General features: G+C 34.1%; 3 protein-coding genes across 6 annotated transcripts; all 3 read right to left on the minus strand.

Annotated features, from left to right (window-relative positions):
- LOC101261811 (BEL1-like homeodomain protein 3) lies at window positions 1-4,698 on the minus strand. Of its 2 annotated transcripts, none has more exons than XM_010322100.4 (6): window positions 4,583-4,698; window positions 3,949-3,998; window positions 2,452-3,464; window positions 1,323-1,690; window positions 1,169-1,229; window positions 1-886 (listed from the first exon to the last, which is right to left on the minus strand). In XM_010322100.4, the coding sequence occupies exons 3-6, from the start codon at window positions 3,358-3,360 to the stop codon at window positions 239-241; spliced, it is 1,986 nt and encodes a 661-aa protein (XP_010320402.2). In that variant the 5' UTR covers window positions 3,361-3,464; window positions 3,949-3,998; window positions 4,583-4,698; the 3' UTR covers window positions 1-238. The 2 variants fall into 2 exon arrangements, with proteins under 2 accessions (XP_010320402.2, XP_004238265.2); XM_004238217.4 differs by having other exon boundaries at window positions 4,209-4,594.
- A 2,432-nt stretch (window positions 4,699-7,130) lies between these two features.
- LOC101264516 (uncharacterized) lies at window positions 7,131-13,496 on the minus strand. 2 transcript variants are annotated; one of them, XM_010322101.4, is made up of 10 exons: window positions 12,500-13,496; window positions 12,341-12,408; window positions 11,424-11,520; window positions 11,218-11,346; window positions 10,848-10,956; window positions 10,607-10,751; window positions 10,162-10,204; window positions 9,249-9,422; window positions 7,703-7,818; window positions 7,131-7,555 (listed from the first exon to the last, which is right to left on the minus strand). In XM_010322101.4, exons 1-9 carry the CDS (start codon window positions 12,737-12,739, stop codon window positions 7,717-7,719), a joined length of 1,107 nt encoding a protein of 368 aa, XP_010320403.2. In that variant the 5' UTR covers window positions 12,740-13,496; the 3' UTR covers window positions 7,131-7,555; window positions 7,703-7,716. The 2 variants fall into 2 exon arrangements, with proteins under 2 accessions (XP_010320403.2, XP_069153559.1); XM_069297458.1 differs by having other exon boundaries at window positions 7,131-7,818.
- A 120-nt stretch (window positions 13,497-13,616) lies between these two features.
- Window positions 13,617-17,998, minus strand: LOC101243704 (probable ubiquitin-conjugating enzyme E2 16). 2 transcript variants are annotated; one of them, NM_001324040.1, is given in 6 exon segments: window positions 13,617-14,098; window positions 14,203-14,291; window positions 16,982-17,045; window positions 17,444-17,546; window positions 17,672-17,775; window positions 17,885-17,993. In NM_001324040.1, coding segments are annotated over 6 exon segments (486 nt in total). In that variant the 5' UTR covers window positions 17,915-17,993; the 3' UTR covers window positions 13,617-14,002.
- Window positions 17,999-19,208: the final 1,210 nt, after the last annotated feature.

The raw sequence follows: 19,208 nt of genomic DNA on the forward strand, positions 1-19,208 counted from the left end.
TGGAACAGAAACTTACAATTTCATATTCTCTGCAAGCTTTATTCTCATATTCAAATACAAAATTACAATATATGTATATCAATTGAGGATTCTATGTCTAAACTAACATTCACAATGTCCTCACTATGATACAGATGGATTATCCAATAGTATATTTACATAATTGGTAACCCACTTCACGTTGATACAATAAGTGGAAAAAAGTCTTGTAACCAATATATGCAAGATATCATTTTTTTTACACTACAAAATCGGATAGAAGATGAGAACCTGAGAACCTTTCTTGCTGGTTTACTGGATCGATATAGTAGTACTCACCTTTACTAATGTCCACATGAGTAGAATCTGTCTTCTCGTCCTGTCTCAACTGTGGCCTACCAGAGATTGGCTGCTGGTCCATTTGACTGTTTTGCAGACGCAGAGCGAGTGATACTTGATTGCCCATTATGTCACCTAACATGGTAGGATGGTATGTATTGACAGGACCAATGATGCTTCCATCACTAGTCGGTTTAGGACCAAAGCCGTGAGCAATAGGAATTTGTTCGCTCTGCAACTTATTTGATCCACAATCAATCCTATCATGTTCGTAATCACCGTCTTGGAAGCTAAATTTGGTTGTAAATGAATTGTTGTGAACATTAGTAACAATATTACTTGACTCGTCAGATGGGTCGAGATGACTGCAGTTAGCAGCTGGAATAGTAAAGCTTTCCGGAATATCTTCTCCTGTGTTTTCAGCTATTGACTTCTCTTTGGAGTCTACCGGTACTCGTTCTGGTGAAGCTCCAGAACCTGCTTCTGCCACACCAAACTCTTCCTTGTACATATCTTCAATCATGGGCTTCCAAAGACGCACTCGAGCATTTATGAACCAGTTTGCTACCTGACTCAAGCACAAGTTTCATTAGTTAGATAGCTGACTATCACTTGAGCATAAAGATGTCTCCTTACATTCAATGCCAAGTTCAATATTGAACTAACAATTAAGATAGACAGTTAGAATGTTATATGAAAATACACGGAGATAGGTTGTCCGAGAATCTTTATACAGTGTAATTGGAACAAATCTTTGATCCAAAATCAATACTAGATTTGTCAGTTCCACACAGAAAAATGTTAAGTAACTTTTATGCTTCAAAGTGGAAAAAGCCATGGATTAACATACCTGACTTCTCGTTAAACCTGTCTGCCTCGCCAACATGATTTTCTCGGAATCTTTTGGGTAGCTGAAGAAACACCAAAACTAAAATGTATCAGAATGTATGTTAATAGATGACATGTCACTCGGAAAAATGAAGAGGAGAGGATGAGAGACGTACGGATGGAGGAAATGTTCAAAAAGCCAAGCACGAAGGACTGAAACAGCAGTCTCTGGAAGGCCCCTCTGTGGCCTCCAAGGCTGGCGCATCATACCAAATTGCTGCAGAGACCTTTGCTGCCTCAATTGCTGGTCCACATAACGGAGACGATATAACCTTTCCCCTTGACTATCACCCTGCTCCCCCAAGCTTCGACGAGTAACTTGTATCTGCTTCTTGATTGCATCCCTCAAGCAGCGAAACTGGCGAGATATGGTTTTAAGGGCAAGTGATGTGTACGGTTTAGCTGCACCAAGTCCAGCAACCATCTCAAATGAAGATACCACTACTTGCATCTGCTGGTAATATTCTTTGTATCTTCTATCCACCTACAACAAAATTATAATCACAATTGACAAGGTAGCTTTTAGACAACTTATCCGCGTCAATATAAAAGATAGAGGTCAAGTGGAAACTGAATTAGTCCAAGAATGTACAAAGAATTCATATAACAAGCACTAAAGTGGCACAACAAAGGGAAACTTTGAAACAAAACCTATGTATGAGTTCAATATTGGGAATGAAATATTTCAAGTCCTCGGAATTTCATTTCAGCAAAAGACAAACAAATCCTCTTAAAAAAAAGAAATATTATTTTGGAGATTTAATTCTTCTGTAGACTATTTCCTGTAAAGTTATTGAGCTGATGTTAAGAAAGACTTGCAAAGCACAAAAGCATGGCTTTGGACATGCTCTTTGTTCAACATTTATGAAAGAACAACAATTTTCAGATAAGTCCTTTGTCAATATATGACAAATTTACCAATAATGCACATGCTTTATGGATATTTAGGAGCAACGGAAGATTAGAGGAACATACTTATTGTGCAATTCAACCAGATGTTAAAGTCTATAGGTGAGGAATACAAAGGAAAAAAAGAGGGAATGTAGAGCCTCAGTAGTCACATAGAAGGAATTCATGTCAAGGCTAGAGCGAGCCAATTCCTAGTTCACTCTCCTAGGCAGTTAGTTTTACCTCTTAACACATTATTTGTCAAAACCAAAATACAAATAAATCAGCTTGCACATGGATCCATGCTAAGAGATCAGTGTGACATGTATCTATAGGCATTACAAGCAAGAAATTTACCTCATCTAACATCGAAAAGAGCTTTGTCATCTTGCTCTCAAGATCGTGTCGTTCTGTAGCTGAAAGTTCACCTTTAGTTGAATTATTATGATCATCAGATATACCAGTAGCTGAAGTACTAGATTTAAAATCAGCTTCTTCTGAGCGGTCATGGCTGAGCAAATTGAAGTTACGTAATTTATCTGATTGTTTCAGAGCTTCTTGAACATTAACTACTTCATCAAGCAAATCTTGAGCAGCCTTTAGATATTTGGAATTGTAAATAGCTGCTGCAGCTCCTGATCCTACATGTGAATGTACACCAGAGTTCAATTCTCTAAGGGTCATGGAGCTTTGGGGATTATTTGCAGCTCTACTTCCTCCAGCTAGATCAAATGACAAGTACTCAGCAACTTTAGATTCCTTGTTTTCCGATCCTTGCTCCGAGTGCAAAACATGGGTACCCACCAGAGAAGATAGACTAGAATTCGTATAGTCATCTTGATATGAATACACATGAATTGAAGGAGGAACTTGTGTACCCAAACTAAGAGATAATCCTTGATTTTGAAGGCTTTGTTCACCGTTAGGCACAAGAAGCTGTTTTATTGGAAAAGAATGAGGATCCATCATAACTGAATTCTCCAAAAAGTTTGGTACAGCATTCACCGCCCTACCGCTTGATTGCATACCTCCTGATTCACTGGTTGGTGGAATGAATAGCATCTCATCTTTGCCTTTCATTGTTTGAACTTCACCATAGTTTTGACTAGGCAACTCCGAATATGAGACTGATGCAGAATGCTGGTTTAGATGAACAGGACTATCAGAAAGACCAGTTGACTGATAAGAAGCAAATTTCTGGTCCGGCAAAAAAGACATTGGCAAAACCTCTCTTTGATTGGATAAATTTGAATAGTAAGCAGACATTATATCTATTCCCTATTTATGTCTCGATAATCACAGGTTTCTCCTCAAATGACTCGCTTGAACTACAAATCATTAGCCTCTTGCTGGAAGAAATTCTTTACGAACTGTCAATGAAGACGAAAACAGAATTCAGCCAACATATTCCTCATAGCAACGAAAACCAAGTTTCAAAGAAACAGTATCATCAATTAACCATTTTGAATTACTACTTAATATCAGAAACAACATCGAAACATGTTTAAGACAAGTGAGGCTTGCTCAAGCGTTTGAACACCTCCACTGATTCTAGTCGTGTAAGTCGGAACACTATTGATCCTCTTGGGGGTAGGGAAAGACAAAGAATCATCAACAGAAAGTTTATTTCTTTTCCATCAGATTATCATAAAGGTTTAAGAAAATGAAATATGATCAAACACCACTACAACAACAGTAGGTATAGAAATTCCACCATATTAAAAAACAACAAAATCAAATTCCATCATCATCATCATAATAATCAAGAAAAGAACTTCATAACATTACTTAACTACACAAGTACTAATAGTAAAATATAGAAATGAAAAGGATAGGGCAAAGAATTGAAATCACCTGGAAAGTGAAAGAACAAATCTTTGTGCTTTCAATAGAGGGAGCACACACTGCACAGAGAAAAAGAAAGAGAGTGATTGAAAAAAAACACAACCCCTAATTGGCTCAAAACCAAAGCTTCCCAATATGGAGACAAAAAATAATCTCAAAGATCCTAAATCCAACAACCCCTCCTTATCATTGAAACAATGACACCAACCAAAAAAATATTCATAAAACAAACAACAATCATGAAAAAAACAAGAAAAAGCAACTCCAACCTTCCATTCTTGAAATTACATCAAAACCAACAACAATAATAATACTATATTCCTTTTCAATAATACCAAACTTTTCTCAAGTGGGGTCTCAAAGTACCACCTCAAAACTCAAAAAAATAAAACCCCAGAAGTTTCTTTTTTTTTCAAAAAAAAAAATATATTTTTTCTTTTGAGGGGTTTTTCCTAAGAACAAAAAATTGGTATTGTGATGGAAGTTGTTTTTATCTTGGTGAGGAGAATATTGTGATTTTTTTTTGATGGTTAAGGGTCTGAATCAGTAACCACCAGTTGGTAGACCTAAAACCAAGAAAATAAAAATTTGATCTTTAGTCTTAAAACTAAACAATTAAACAAAGTCTGTTCTTAGTAGTTACCAAAGTGTTGTTAAACAGTTTGATGATACAGCTTGCTTTGGTTAGGTAGTTGCTTCTTTTTTTTCTATTTTCAACACATAACAATATTATATTATAAACCAATGTATAGGTGTGATACACACCATACACTATATATTTCTATATATCTCTAAATTCCTTAAGGTAGGTCCCACTTTTTAAAAAAATTATATGAAAAAAAATGTGGGCCCATTAGAACCCACCTGTTGTTCAGTGTTTGGAGGAGAAAGGTCTAGGAGAAAGAATATAATGGAAAAAATAATTGATAATAGTATTTTAATTGAAGTTTGATTGTATTTTATTTTAGATATATAAATAGAGAACTATAGAAGGTATAATTTGATATTGGATTCTTGTTATACTTTTATACAACATCTAATGTGGGGCATCAATACCAAAATAAAATAAGTAAAACGAGTAATTTCATTTCTTCAATTTATGCTATTAATTTTTTTTATAGTTTATTACTAAAAAAAGAATGATATATATATATATATATCATATTTTATTTTTAAAAAAATTTTAGTAGCTCGATTTATAAGCTACCTATCATCTAATCGATGAGGATTCGATTCCTCACATTTTAATCTTCTCTTGTTTCTCTTATATATATATCTTCATTTTTAATACTCTATAAATGATCTAGGAAATTTTAAGTACTAATCCATGGACTATTAATTCCTTTTGTCCTATCCTAACATTTTAATTTTGAATTTAAGAAGAAAAAAAATTTATCTACCTATGTATATTTTTAAAACACAAAATTTCTCAAGTGTGGGGCCCCCATTATCCACCTGTTGTTCACTGTGTGGAAAAGAGATTTTGAAAAAAAGTGGTAAGGAAGAAAAGAATTACAAATGTCACAAGTCCAAATTAAAGAGACGTGTATACAAAGGTATGGCTATAGACTCGAGTTCGAGTTTTCTCGATGAAGTTGTCTTTATTAAAAAATATTTTTATTTTTTTAAAAAAATAATTTTAATTTTTAATATTTAATATAATTTAAATTAAATCGAGCTTTAATTTTGATGGCTACCAAAACCAACGGACGATATCTTATGTGCATATTTCGGAAAATACAAAGCGGGTTACGTGTCTTTTTCAACTTTTCTATTTAATATAATAATAATGATTTGGAATTTAATGGTAGAAACTAGAAAAAATGTTATTCAAACGTTACATTGTTTAAGTAGTATATTTACACATCAGTTATTTTTTTTATAAAATATTCATAATTATTAAGGAGATTATTAATTTATCATTACAAAGTACACATCATCAGAATACATTTGATTAATTTATATAGTGACCAGCCGACCAGTTTGGTTGTTTCCTTGGATCATGTTAATAGAAATATCTTTTTAGTTTTTTTTGTGTATTTATTTATTTTAATATGTTAAGTTATGGATAATCAGTAAATTATATCTAGATTGTCAAATATTATGATGTAGCGGTACGTATTTTTTCATGTCTTGATATAATCTCAAAGTTTAAATCATTAGTTGAAGTTATCTTAAACCGAGAATATATTATCGCTCGTAAATTAAAATTTTCATAATATAAATTTAAAATAATCGATCTCAAAATAATATCGCGTAATAAATAAAGTGAATATTCTAAAGGCTACAATAATAGCTTAACTTTTTAAAGCATTTGCCGACTTATTATTCCACAAAGAAAGCGTAATAACAAAGTTCTCAATAGTCAGCTTTTCCATTCTTATTGTAAAAGAGATGATTTTTAATTAAATAAAAAACAAAAGTGTTTTGACTTTTAAAATAGAAAAAAAAAAACCAAGGATATTCTAAGAGAAACTTTACTTTAATTTCTAAAAGAGAGAATTTTATTTTAGTGAAAAGGAAATGTTTGACTTTAGGAATAAACAAACCCCTAAGATTTTTTTAAGAGAAATATTAAAAGGACATGTTTTAGAATTAATTTAGCAAATGACTGCTTGGAGAAAGATTTTTAAATGGTTTTTGTTACTTGCAAAAAGTCTAAAACCAAAAGTGAAAAGTTGGTATAAAGAAAACTTGTAATTTTGCCACTTTCTGTTTGGTATAATGAAATAAAATGTCTCTCACACAAATATATCTTAAGTTTGGTATGTATTTATTTTTTTTGGTTAAATATATATTAAGGTAGGTAACTTCTTCTAGTAGAACAAAATGGAAATAACTTTTCAATATTAAAAACATATTTTTATGTGAATACATATACAAGTTGCCAAACATGAGTTGAAACTGATTACAACAACGTGTATCCAGTATAACCCCACAAGTAACGTCCGAAAAGAGTAGAGTGTTCTGATAGACCCTCGGCTCAAGAAAAAATATATAAAAACATATCCAAAAAGACATGACGGAAGTAAAGAAATCATGACAATGTACTACCAAAAGCATGACAAAGCCTCCGGGGAAAAAGGAACAGTAACTACAATAAATAGCGCGATAATTGAAGCACAAGAGCAATAAATTGAAGGACAACAATAATACAGGAGATGTGTTTAAAACTGATTGTTCACTAATAATTCAATAACCAAAAATGGAACCTGACAAAGACTAACATAAAACTACTTGATCTGCCTCAAATAAGCGTGATTTTTGTACAAAAACTAATCGAAAAATGTTGACAGATACAAAATTGCAGCTCCAAGTACAATAAGAAGAAAAATCTAATCAGATGTGATATATGTGACTGCTTAACAAAGAATTGTTTGTTACTATAGAAACATGTTGCTCTCTTACCAAATTTCATGTCATTTTCCTATAACAAGAAAGTTTTTAGCTCCATGGTATCCACATTAGTATAAAAATTCAGTCAAAACACATACTAAACAGTCATAGATAGTGTGCTGAACTCTATATGCCTTAACTTTTACTCTGGTAATCATTCGGACTTGGAAGATAGCGGAAAACCTCTTTCCAAATCAAAGCAGTTGGAGGAAATATCAAACTGGTCAATATCAAAGCAACCATAAACATAAGTTGTTACTTAAATTACAATGAAAGCAACAGAGTTATCTTTCCGTTTTCTTAATTTTGGGAGGATGGTGGGGTAGTGGTTGGGAGAGAGAAGGTAACAGACAGACAAGACACTCACCGGATAGAGTTAGTCTAGTCGTCCTCTGATTCTAGTTGTCCTCCGAATTTCCTCAATGCAAGAGAATATATTGCTTTCCGTTTCATCAACTTTCCACTTGCTACCAACTTGACTGCCTGTGATCAAATGATATCTTTTAGGTAGTGAAGATCGAGATTCAAATCATACAAAGACTAAGTGCTGCAATGAAAAACTTCTGCGATGTAAATATCACCTAACTACAAGTTGTATCTCAATGAACCGTTACAGAGCGTTATTAGGTAAACTCAGCCATGTCCATCAATTTGTTGCTAAATATTGTAAGATCCAGTATCATTGTCAAGTATATATCTATATCATTCTAGTTACATCCACTTAAATGATATTTAGTTTCCTCCTTGCAGAAAAGAATATAAAACGACGTGCAAGGAAACCCATGCCTGAGCAGCAAAACTGCTCTTGTAACTATAGACTTAAATCATCAGTAAAATGAGATATCAGAGAGGTGTTTTGAGAAAAAATTTCCATATAACAGCAATAGCATTTACATATTTACTTGAAAGGTGTTTTGATTTAATCAAGTTAACCACGAAAGTGAGTAAAAAATAGGATTTACAACAAATTGATGTGACGCAGCTTCTGAATCTTTAAGCAAGTGAATTTGCAGACATGGTTCTTTCATGGAATTAACCACCAAATTTTGATGGTAAAATGTAACTAAAGTAAACATCAAGAGAATGGGATGGTAGGTGGAGAGTTCTTATTAAACAAGACCATAAGTTACTGAAATTTCGATTAGGATAAGAAAGTAGAAACAAAAATTGTGCTTAGAAAACAAAAAGTAAGTATCAATGTTTGGCGACCCAACAGAATTTTATTAACATCTCCAGACAAGTTATTTATAAAGACATAGTAGAAGGATCTTTTCAGTAATATCGAAGGTGCCTCCTCAATAGATTTTAAATCAATACAGGATCATACTTCAAAGGTACTGAAATTTTGTATGGTATAAAAATATAGAAGTAAGGAAAACTAGAAAGAAAAATCATGCTTATAGAACAAAATGAAAGTCTAACAATATGGCTGACCCATAAGATTCCATTACATCTCCAGAAAAGTTATTTTTACGCAGAATGGATCTTTTCAGTAATATCCAAGGTGCCTACTCAATGTATTTTAACTCGATTAGTCCTCATGTGTGGGTTTTCTGTTCTCAGATATATTATAAGATATTGGAAACTCAATGGACTATAATCCTTCACAACCTAGAACAAGAGAGCCAGCAAAAAGACCTTCCAAACCTTTACCAGAAATCAGAACGACCAAATAAATTTAAGAAAGTTGATCAAAATAAGTATGTAATTGACTCCTTAAGTCTCTCTGAACAACTTCAAATTAAGTGCTTTTCAAGGTAAGTGTGATAACTATTAATCTTAACTTAACTATGTGTTTGAATAGGTATATACAATCCTATTCTAACACTATGTAAACACTCGGAAAAAATTCGATTTCTCTACAGAGTAAGATCTGAAGAAATAAAATCTGCACATTGGGAAAAGTTAACTACCATTGAAAGAGAATGTCCCTCCGCAATCAGCTCTCTCAACTCGTTCTCCAGCTGGGACTCTGATGGGCCCTCATCTGTACCGGTCGATTTGCCTTCAATCAAGAAAGTAATTTCACCCTTCGGTTGGTGCGCCAAGAATGCCACTTTTGCTTTGTCAATGGTGCCACGCCAGAACTAATCAATTTGAATAACAATACTTAAGTTAAGACATCAGGAACAACATGCAGTAAGTACAGTAGTGATTGATTTCTTCCCTTTGTCCTTTTGGAATGAGTCAGTTCTTGTCAATTGAACAGCTCAAAAATATTTTTAAAATCACTAACAAGGTTGCAGTGTTACATGCGAAGATGCTTCACTAATCTAAACATCAGACTATCAGAGCATTAATTCAGCAGAGGAAGATGTGTGTGTACTCAATCACAAAGTCTCAAATACTTAGTATAGTTATGATGCATAAAATGACTGGTAGACTGGTCAGTGAGATGATCAATTTTTTATGTCTATAATGAGATTAGTTTCTTTCTTGAGGAGAGTGTTCCACCCCCTTTCTGTATCTTTTAAAACTCTGTTTACAGTGAAGCTAGCTACTTTTTTAAATGATTCAAATCAATTATACTAACTATACGAGCCAGTGCTGACATACAACAAGAGAGTACACCTGAATACATGAATGCTTAACCAAAATATGAACTATTTTATAGTGTTGAAACATACAATACACAGAGGAAAACCCAACCCGGTATTCTTCCAGAAGAAACAAATATTACGGTCTACCCCTCTTCGAAATATCTGTGAGCTCGCTTATTACGCTTCCAGTTTAGATAGTTTCTTATGCACTAGCTTCTAGATATAACAAACATGATAATGAAAAACGGAAACTTCCTGGGAAAGAAAGCTTAAATCATAAACTTACCTCCTCGTGAACTTTGGTCATCTCCCTAGCCATGACACACTGCCTACATTGAAGCATAAAATGTAAAAGAGTAACATGTGAAAGTAACTGAATTGTAAAAGTGGAAGAATGCATTCTTCTTCCCTAATTTACTTTTATATTTTTTTGAGAAGGGGGAAAGGGGGAGCTCGGAGGGAGGGTGAGGAAATGTTTACACCCTCTCCCCGCATGTTGAGGTCCCTCCACCAACTTAAGGAAGCAAAATTACTACAGCAAGTTTCTGAAATTTAGCAAAGAGGAACAAAACAATTGCAACCACTGATTTCCATGTGATGCAGCTAACCAAGATATGATGAGGATATTAAAGTGTAAGTGCCAGTTCTTATTTGATACAAGCAGTGTCAGGGCACTCTTAGATTTGTGCACACTATAGTTGAGTATAAAAGCATGAACAAAAGAGATTTACCTACTCTCACCAAATATAGCAGCAGCCTCTTCAAGAAATTGAGAAAGCTTGTGAGGCGGAATGAAGAAGATTTGTGTGGCTGATTCATTTGCTGAAAGTATCAGCCTTTCCTTCCTCGAAGAATTATGTTTTGGAAGAAAACCAACTGCATAATGAGACAACATATGAATCAATTTTACCTATATTTCACTCAATATCTTGAAATTTAGAAACTAAAAAAGACAGTTTATCAGAGCATTACCAAATGAGAACTCGTTCGTAGGTAAGCCAGAGGCTGAAAGAGCAGTTACCACAGCAGAAGGCCCAGGAATGGGAACAACAGGTATATTTTTATCCGCACACAGCTTAGCCTACAATTTAAAAAATATTTCACAAGCATATCTTTCAATAGACAAGATGTGGGACGTGAAGCCTGAGAACCTAATTACTGCACTTTCCGCAAATATATAGAGAATGTTTACGTCAAAATATTCCGCACTGTATGTCACAACCATGGTTCTTATGGTACACAAACAACCACTAATGATACATAAGATTGAATGATATTCAACACATTTGGAAGTAAGAATCGAATGATACATAAGATCATTATCACGGATTTACTTGCTCACCAGTTCCATTCCAGGGTCACTGATGCCTGGTGTGCCAGCATCGCTGATCAGGGCTACAATTTCACCATCTTGTAATTTCCTCAGCACCACTTGTGCTCTTTGAGACTCGTTAAACTTGTGATAACTGAGCTGAAACCTCAAGTTTATTCCTTGACACAAACAAGCACTCTAAGAAAAGCACCAAGCATAACCCAAAAGTGACTTACAAGAGGAGTTTTAATGTTATAATAGTGCAGCAATTTTCCAGAATGCCTTGTATCTTCTGAAAGAATCACATCTGCTGATTTCAAGACCCGCAAAGCCCTGTAAGCATCGAAAAAATCACCAAAAAAGCCAAGAATATAGAAGAAAAAAAAATCTTGACGTCCAGATTTCAAGATTAGAGCTTCTAAAACACCAATAATTAATCCATTCCTAAGCAGAGCCAAATACATGTAATGTTCACGAACATATTCTAAATACATTACATAACTTATTCTAAATAAAATTCAAATCGTTCAACTATAATAGCTATTATACTTTTATCCAACGCATACAGAGAACCTCTAAAGTTAGAAAACTCATATTAGAATGAAACTAGGTCCAAGTGAACAGAACCTGAATATTCGTTCATATAGCAAACCCTCGACTAGCTCAAGATTGAGATGCAATAGTAGTTGATATATAACATCCACAAAACTTTACAGATGTAATGCTATTCTTCCACCTTGTGATATTAGTTTTGAACTTAGGGGTCGTTTGGCAGAACATATCAAAAAAGATATTGCATATATTAGTCATGGTATAATTTAATCCTTTATTTGGTAGGATTTTCAGTACATGTATAAACACCCTATACAATATTGTAGGGTGTTTAACTAACATGGACTATTAATACATGGATAAACATGGTTAAATACAGAACTTCCCTTAGTACACCTAATTAAACAGTGAATATGTATACTAGATAATGTATAACTAATCTCAAACATTACTAATAGTAATACAGTCTATTCAGTACTATTCGTACACACTCTACCAAACAATGCTTGTTTTCGAGTATTTACTCAGCTATATGTATAGTTCAGGCCAAAGGGGCAGGGTGGGTCTGTACTAGCTACTGTAAAGCATCCAAGTGATTTACCTGAGAGTAATATCTTCAAGATTGCCAATTGGGGTTCCAACAAGATACAAACCTGGTTTCAAAGGGGACTAAAACATAGGGAAAAAGGAATTAATTCACACTGGCACCAGCTCAGAAAGTTAAAATTGAAATCAAGAAAGACAAAGATAGAAACTTTACTTGTTTAGAGTTTGATAGCTGATGCTGCAGTTCATCAGGGGCATCAGGAGTGGAGGTTTGAGCAGTGTTAGAATAGAATGAAAGGGTGAAATGTCTAGAGAGGGTGGTAGAAAGAAGGATGTGGGGTTGCAGAGATTGAGTGAATATCGGAAAAGGGCATCTGTAAAACTGCTGCCGGGGAAATGGGGTGATGACGGAGGAGGATAACATGGCTATGGGTTTATAGCGCAGTATCACCATTCTTGATTCTTCTATTCCAGAAAAACAAGAGCCCTTTTGCAGCTTGCTTGAAATTTTGGGGGATTTCCACTAATTAGAAATTTAGCTATTATCGAAATTTAGTCGAAGCTCTATACATGGAATAGAAAAAAAGGATGTGTTCAGTACCTCAAAAAATATTTTCTTGAAAAATAGTAACTAAGTATAGATTTAAGATGGGGTGAGAAGTGTAGTTCGGGACATTGAATCGTGGAGAAGAGATAATGAACCTGAAACAATATTTATAAAACTTATTTTTCCAATATTCATTAAAAAAAGACATGTACCTTATTTTAAAGAAGGTTTTTAAGAAAATATTTGACCTACCAAACATTCTCGATCTCGTTTATAAGGATGAAAAACTACTTTCTTTGCTAAGGATTTTTAGGATAGGAAATACTAGTGAACGGATTTTTAATAAGAGTTTGATGCATCATTTAAATTTCATTGTAATATATTTATGTAGTTGTTCTCTGGTGAAATATATAATCAGTACTAGTTATGTGAAAGAATTGCATTCTCTAAAACGATAGAACATAGAATGGTATAAAAAGCTAATTTGGAACATAAATCTTAAATCTTAAACAAAGTTTTGGCTCAAAACCTGAAGGCAACAACAACAAACCTAAGTGTAGTCCCATAAGCGGATTCTGAGGGGGACATTACACCCTTACCTCGTGAAGGTACAGAGGTTTTTATCAGAGGTTTTTACCGAAAGATACTAAAAGTTTTTGGTTCAACACCAGGCAATGATGATAAAAGTGTTGCAGTTACATTCAGACAATGACCACAAAGGTTGTAAGCTTAGTTAGCAAAGCTTGTAATTCATCTGCAGAGAATCAAGCACTGAAAAGTCATATACAGTTTCATAGTAGAACTTTTAACTCCAACTTTTAATCAAGCAAAGCAAAGTTAGATACATAGGTACATCGCACGCTAAGGTGGACGATAAAGGGCTGGGTTTTAAGGCCACAGCCATTATAGCATAAAACACAATTTTCCAACCTATGCTTCTGTATCACATTCAACCAGAAGCGCTTACACTGCTATAGCTGCTTTATAGCAGCTTTAAAATTTTGCTCAGCATACAATGCAAACTGGCAAATTAAGAATGTCGGTTGTTCTTCTATTACTATTTCTTTTTATAAACCAAATTCTCTTTGCTTTTTGTGAGGGAAAAGAGAACTTTTCAGTTGGTATGGGAGTTGGAGTCACTACTGTTGCAATCATGTGTAGCTAATGTTACTACACTTTATCGTCATGGAACCACCATCTCGTCTCTTTGGGAGACCTGCCGTTTTTGCAGTTCTTCACATAGCGATCGTTGTCCGCAGGACGTTGCTGTTAAACCCCCAAAACAGGCAAGGTAAATATGAGGTCTTGATCCAAAGAGTTAAAAGTCCATGACAAATGTAAAATTCAATTGAAATGTAATGCTAACGAACCTTCACAGTTGAGCTAGACAACATCGAGAGAATGCTGATGCAGATGGAACTTACAGTCATGGCAGGGGACCATGAATCATACAGGATATCTGCAACCAACAAGCAGCAGCACAACAGTCAATACTGAATCATACATATTATTACACATTTTTTTGGTTGGGGTGTTAGCATATTATGACAACACGATAACCAGAATCCTGTGCAGCGCATAAATTGACATCATACAGAATAATATTTGAGTAATATTTAACCATATAATATACATAAGTCTGTTAGTTGGAGAAGCGGGTGGCTTGCTATAAATAAGTCATACTCCTCTTAAGTAGAATTTACAGATATAGATCAGTTTAAGATCATAACATGCTCATGTTTCTGTTCAGCGCAGTAAGTTTGTGTTTATCTGAAAGTATCAGATCTAGCTTACGGGTTGTGGCTCCAAAACCAAAGAGCTTGACGTTCCAGAGGAGCTAATATATATGCTGATGACTAAAGAGTCTATTCCACACCAACATATACAATTATACAAGAAGACCTGAAAATTTCAGTATGCACAAACATGTGATTGAAATAATGGTACACGTTCTGCTCATACGCACTACATCAGCCTGGTCTATGCAAAATCAGTATTCTACAGCACCACCTGACACCTCTTCCAACAGAGCATGTTACAGAGGTGAGTCTACCTAAATAACATGGCAGTATCAGCAATAAAGGTTAACTACCCATACTAGTGACCACTAGCTAGAAAAATTCAGGCCCCCAATGACCACCACACCACACACCACACCCTTCTCACAATAAAAGATAAATAAGAACAAAGTGGATAAAGACAGAGTAGAACAACGTGAAGAGAACAAGAGGATGATGCCAAGTACACAACAGAATAGTTTATAACCTTGAGTTAAATGATGCCAACATGTAGAAGGATGATCTAGTCATGGAATTGGGAATACAAGAATCCGTCAATTCCTAAACATGCTAAAATAGAAGAGTTGTTGCAGCAGTTCATGAACCCCAGGATTACCATTTTTTTATAACCGAGAAACCCCGAGGGCCAAGTAGTGCACGATTCGAAACTCAGTAGATAATGGACCTGGGTTTTTCTACCCATCTAACTCGGGATTACGTTATAAACCTGTGAAGAGAATTTAATACACGATTATGATATATAGTTTAAGAGGAACTCTCCACGATACAAGAATATTACCAGGAAACAAGAAAATTAGTCTTAGAATAATTGTAGAATTGGCGCTATAATATACTACTCCCTCCGGTTCATTTTATGTATCTTAGATTGACTGACCACAAAGTTGAAGGTGTGTATAACATACCAAAAGTACCTTATGAATCTTGTGGTCTTAAAATGGCATGTCATTCTTACAAAGGAGTGTCATTATGTGTAAAATAGGAATCTTAGATTTGACCAAGCGGGTCTAATTTAAGCTTCAAAATATCCAGGAGATGTTAAACGCTAATTTATTTTCATATTCATTTCCACAAACATGAGTTCAACAGACACATACACAAATGAAAGAATGCACCACAAGTCCACAGAGCCAAATCAAAATAACCATATATAGGCTAGATTTAATCCAGTGTTTTGGACGGCGAGAGGCGACAAGGGCCTGCCTCGCCATGCTCGCCGCTCGCCTTTTTTAATCGAGGCGCCAATTAATACCAAAAATTAAAAATATTTAATTGCACATATAAATATTCAAAATTTCAATAGCAATTACATATATTAGCAAATACTATAATAATTACTATAGAAGGATTAATTTTTTTCAAAAAAATAATGGACAACACAGTGAAAGCAGTAAGCAGTCAGCAGCATTTTACAGTAAACAATAAAAACAGAGGGAAAAAACAGAGCAGTGAAGAAAACAGAGGGAAAAAAAAGAGTAGTGAAGGCAGTGAGCAGTGAAGAGTGAAGACAGCAAGCACTTCAGAACTTTCAGATTTCAGAATTTAAGATTCACTTCACAAGAAATTGAACAGAAGAAAAGAAGAAAATAAGAGAAGAAGAGGACTGAAGAGAAGAAACGAAGAAATGAAGAGAAGAAGAGAAGAAGAAAGAAAAGGGGCCATACTTTCGCGAGTCCACTGAAGGAGAAGAAGAGATCGCAGGGTTGAGGAGAAGAAACGCGAGTCGTGACTGACTGGAAATATGAAAAAACCCTAATTTTGACTAATATCATCAAGACCTTTTTAAATATTTTAAAATAAAAGGCGGCGCCATTCAGGTCGCCATTATGTCGCCTCACATCGCCTAATTGATCTTGCCACGCCTCACTGAGGAATGGCGTTACATGGTCGCCTCGCCTCGCCATAGCGCCTTTGGCGAATGGCGAGCGCCATTAAGAACAGTGATTTAATCATTACTCAACTTGCTTGTTGAGAAGCAACATACTAGTACACGGAACAAAAGAAAAACAGAGAACCATAATCAAGGAAGCAAAAGGGGCAACAGCACAACACTTAGCACAATTGCAATCAAATAATCGTACCAATTCAAGATACCGTTGTTTTTGGACCAAAAAAAAAAAGAAATGGTATCTTGAATTGGTACGATACCGTTGTGAAACGGCCATGCTGAGGAAATAGGGGGAAAATGCTTCTCAGTTCTCACTCGCCTCATGTTGTAAAGTCATAAGATATATGCCGTTTTTGTTCCTTACGTATTCAAGTGCCACATAGATTACTTTATGCTATTGCATCGTAGTAAGTAATTAAGACCAAATGAGTAAACAAATGTTTCGCATAGGATGGGAAAACAAACCTAAACAGATATGTCCATTGCTATAAATGTGAGGATGCAATGGAGCTGGATGGATAAAAACAACCTGTCAAGTCAAGAGATAAAATAAACTTTTAAAGAAGAAAAATTACTATATCAAACAAGTAAACTAATATTTTGCATACCAAACATACGACAACAGAAATCAGACTCCCCATTGAAGTATTTAAAGCTGTTAAACCAACACAAAAACATACATATATATTAAAGTATTTCTATTAGTTTATTATAGCAATAAAGAATTCTCTCAAAATATTCCCTTTTTAAAATGAATGTTGCACTTCACCATACTGACAAAGCCTAGAAATTTCTTAATATAGTAACTGAAAATATCTACTGCTTATATCTTCAACCAAACAAAATTTTGATCCTAAAATTAAGCTACAACAACAGCAAGACACAATTTTCTTCACAAATTATACTTAAAAAAGCAGCAAAACTCACTTGAGGGGCTTCCATAGGGTAATGCTCAGGAAAATCAACCTGAAGCTGATACATCTCATTAGCATACAGAGTTCCTGGTGCCCCATTCACTTCAATGATCCATCTAGCACACAAAATCCAAACAATTCATGAAAAAAACCAGTCAAGATGAAATCTTTTTCCTTTTTCCAATCTACCCTTTTCTTGAAATTTAACACAAAAATTAATTTCATAAAAAAAACTATATACCTTTGAAGATTATCAGTAACTTTATGTTTAAATCCAGCAGGAGGATTAACCTGCCATTCCATTAGCTCCTTTTGCAACCGATTACAAGCGATCTTGCTCAAAACCTACTACATTTCAACTCAATTAACAACCCCATTTTACCAAAACTAAAAAAAAGTTCATATAATTCATAAAAGATTCAATTTTTTTTAACAAATAGACATAAAAACAAACCTTGCGAGATGAAGCAGAAGCACTAGTCATGGTGTCGATGGTGTGCGAATTCTTACAGAAGAGAAAAAGAAGGAAAAAGGAACTGGTCTGCGTAGAGTGAACGTCAAGTGAATCAATTTAAGTAAAAATTTATTGAGGGTATAAAATGTAAGTGATGAGAAATTTTAGGGGGTTATTTTATAATTATGAAAAGTAATTGGGTTATTTTGCAAATTAAAAAAGGAGATTTTGTTACAGAAATTGATCAAATCGGGTCAATGGGGTTTTTTCTGGTGAGATGGATATCACGTGAGTTTCACCGTTAGATTTGGACACGTGGAGAATGTTGTAGGAGGAGTCACGTGACAAAAGGTCCACGTGGGATTTTTGGAAAAAGTTTATTCGTTTATTGGAATGTTAAAAAGTTCTGCATATCTTTTATTTTTTGAAGAATAAAATTTGGAAGAAAGAAAAAAAGATTTAGTCTAGATTTGTTGTTTTTATTTGATTCCATATATTTCACATTTTAATTTACATTTTATCTTATATGTCATACAAAAAGTAAATATGAATTCAATTGCGTACTAATTCGGCTGGTTGGTTAACTGAATTGGATCTTATTAGTGAATAAGATTCTTAATTTGAAAAATTATCATGAGTTATTGATATTAAGGCGTTGATTGATCTATTTTAATGTCAATAATTATATGATTATTCATTCCAAAGCACCTATATGAAGCAGAAAGATCAGATGAATCTATAAACTCAATAATATTTATTTTTTATAAATTAAAAAATGACAATTAGGACATTGATTAATTTCATCTAAGAGCATGAAACATGATCTTTTAAACGGCTTAAAACAACATAGGCCAACAAAACTTTATATCATATTATTGTTGAAAGAATTGATTTGGGCTTAAAATTTTGAAAACTAATTATATAAGAACAATATTTATTAGGATTTTGTATTTTAAAGAGTTATTGAAAAATAAAAATACATAGATTTTGAACTATTGAACGGAATAAAAGGGAAAATAAATAGGGTTTGTCAAATTTCATAAAATATGAAGAAAAAAAGAAGAAGTCAAATTTCATAAAATTAGATAGCAAACCCGTTAACATGGGCTTATCCCCAGAGCATATTGAGAAAATGAGCCCATTTATAAAGGGAGCCCAATACATATTGGGCCAACCGCAGTGATTAACACAAATTGGGTCCAGCCCAAGAAGCAAAATACGCACTAAATCTACCACATAAATGGTGATTGATATACACAAATGTCGTCGTGCTATCTAAAAGGTCAATAATATTATTTTTTTCTAAAAAAGACGAACAATCATT

Source organism: Solanum lycopersicum, chromosome 4 (genome assembly GCF_036512215.1).
Source record: "Solanum lycopersicum chromosome 4, SLM_r2.1".
NCBI classification, from domain to species: domain Eukaryota; kingdom Viridiplantae; phylum Streptophyta; class Magnoliopsida; order Solanales; family Solanaceae; genus Solanum; species Solanum lycopersicum.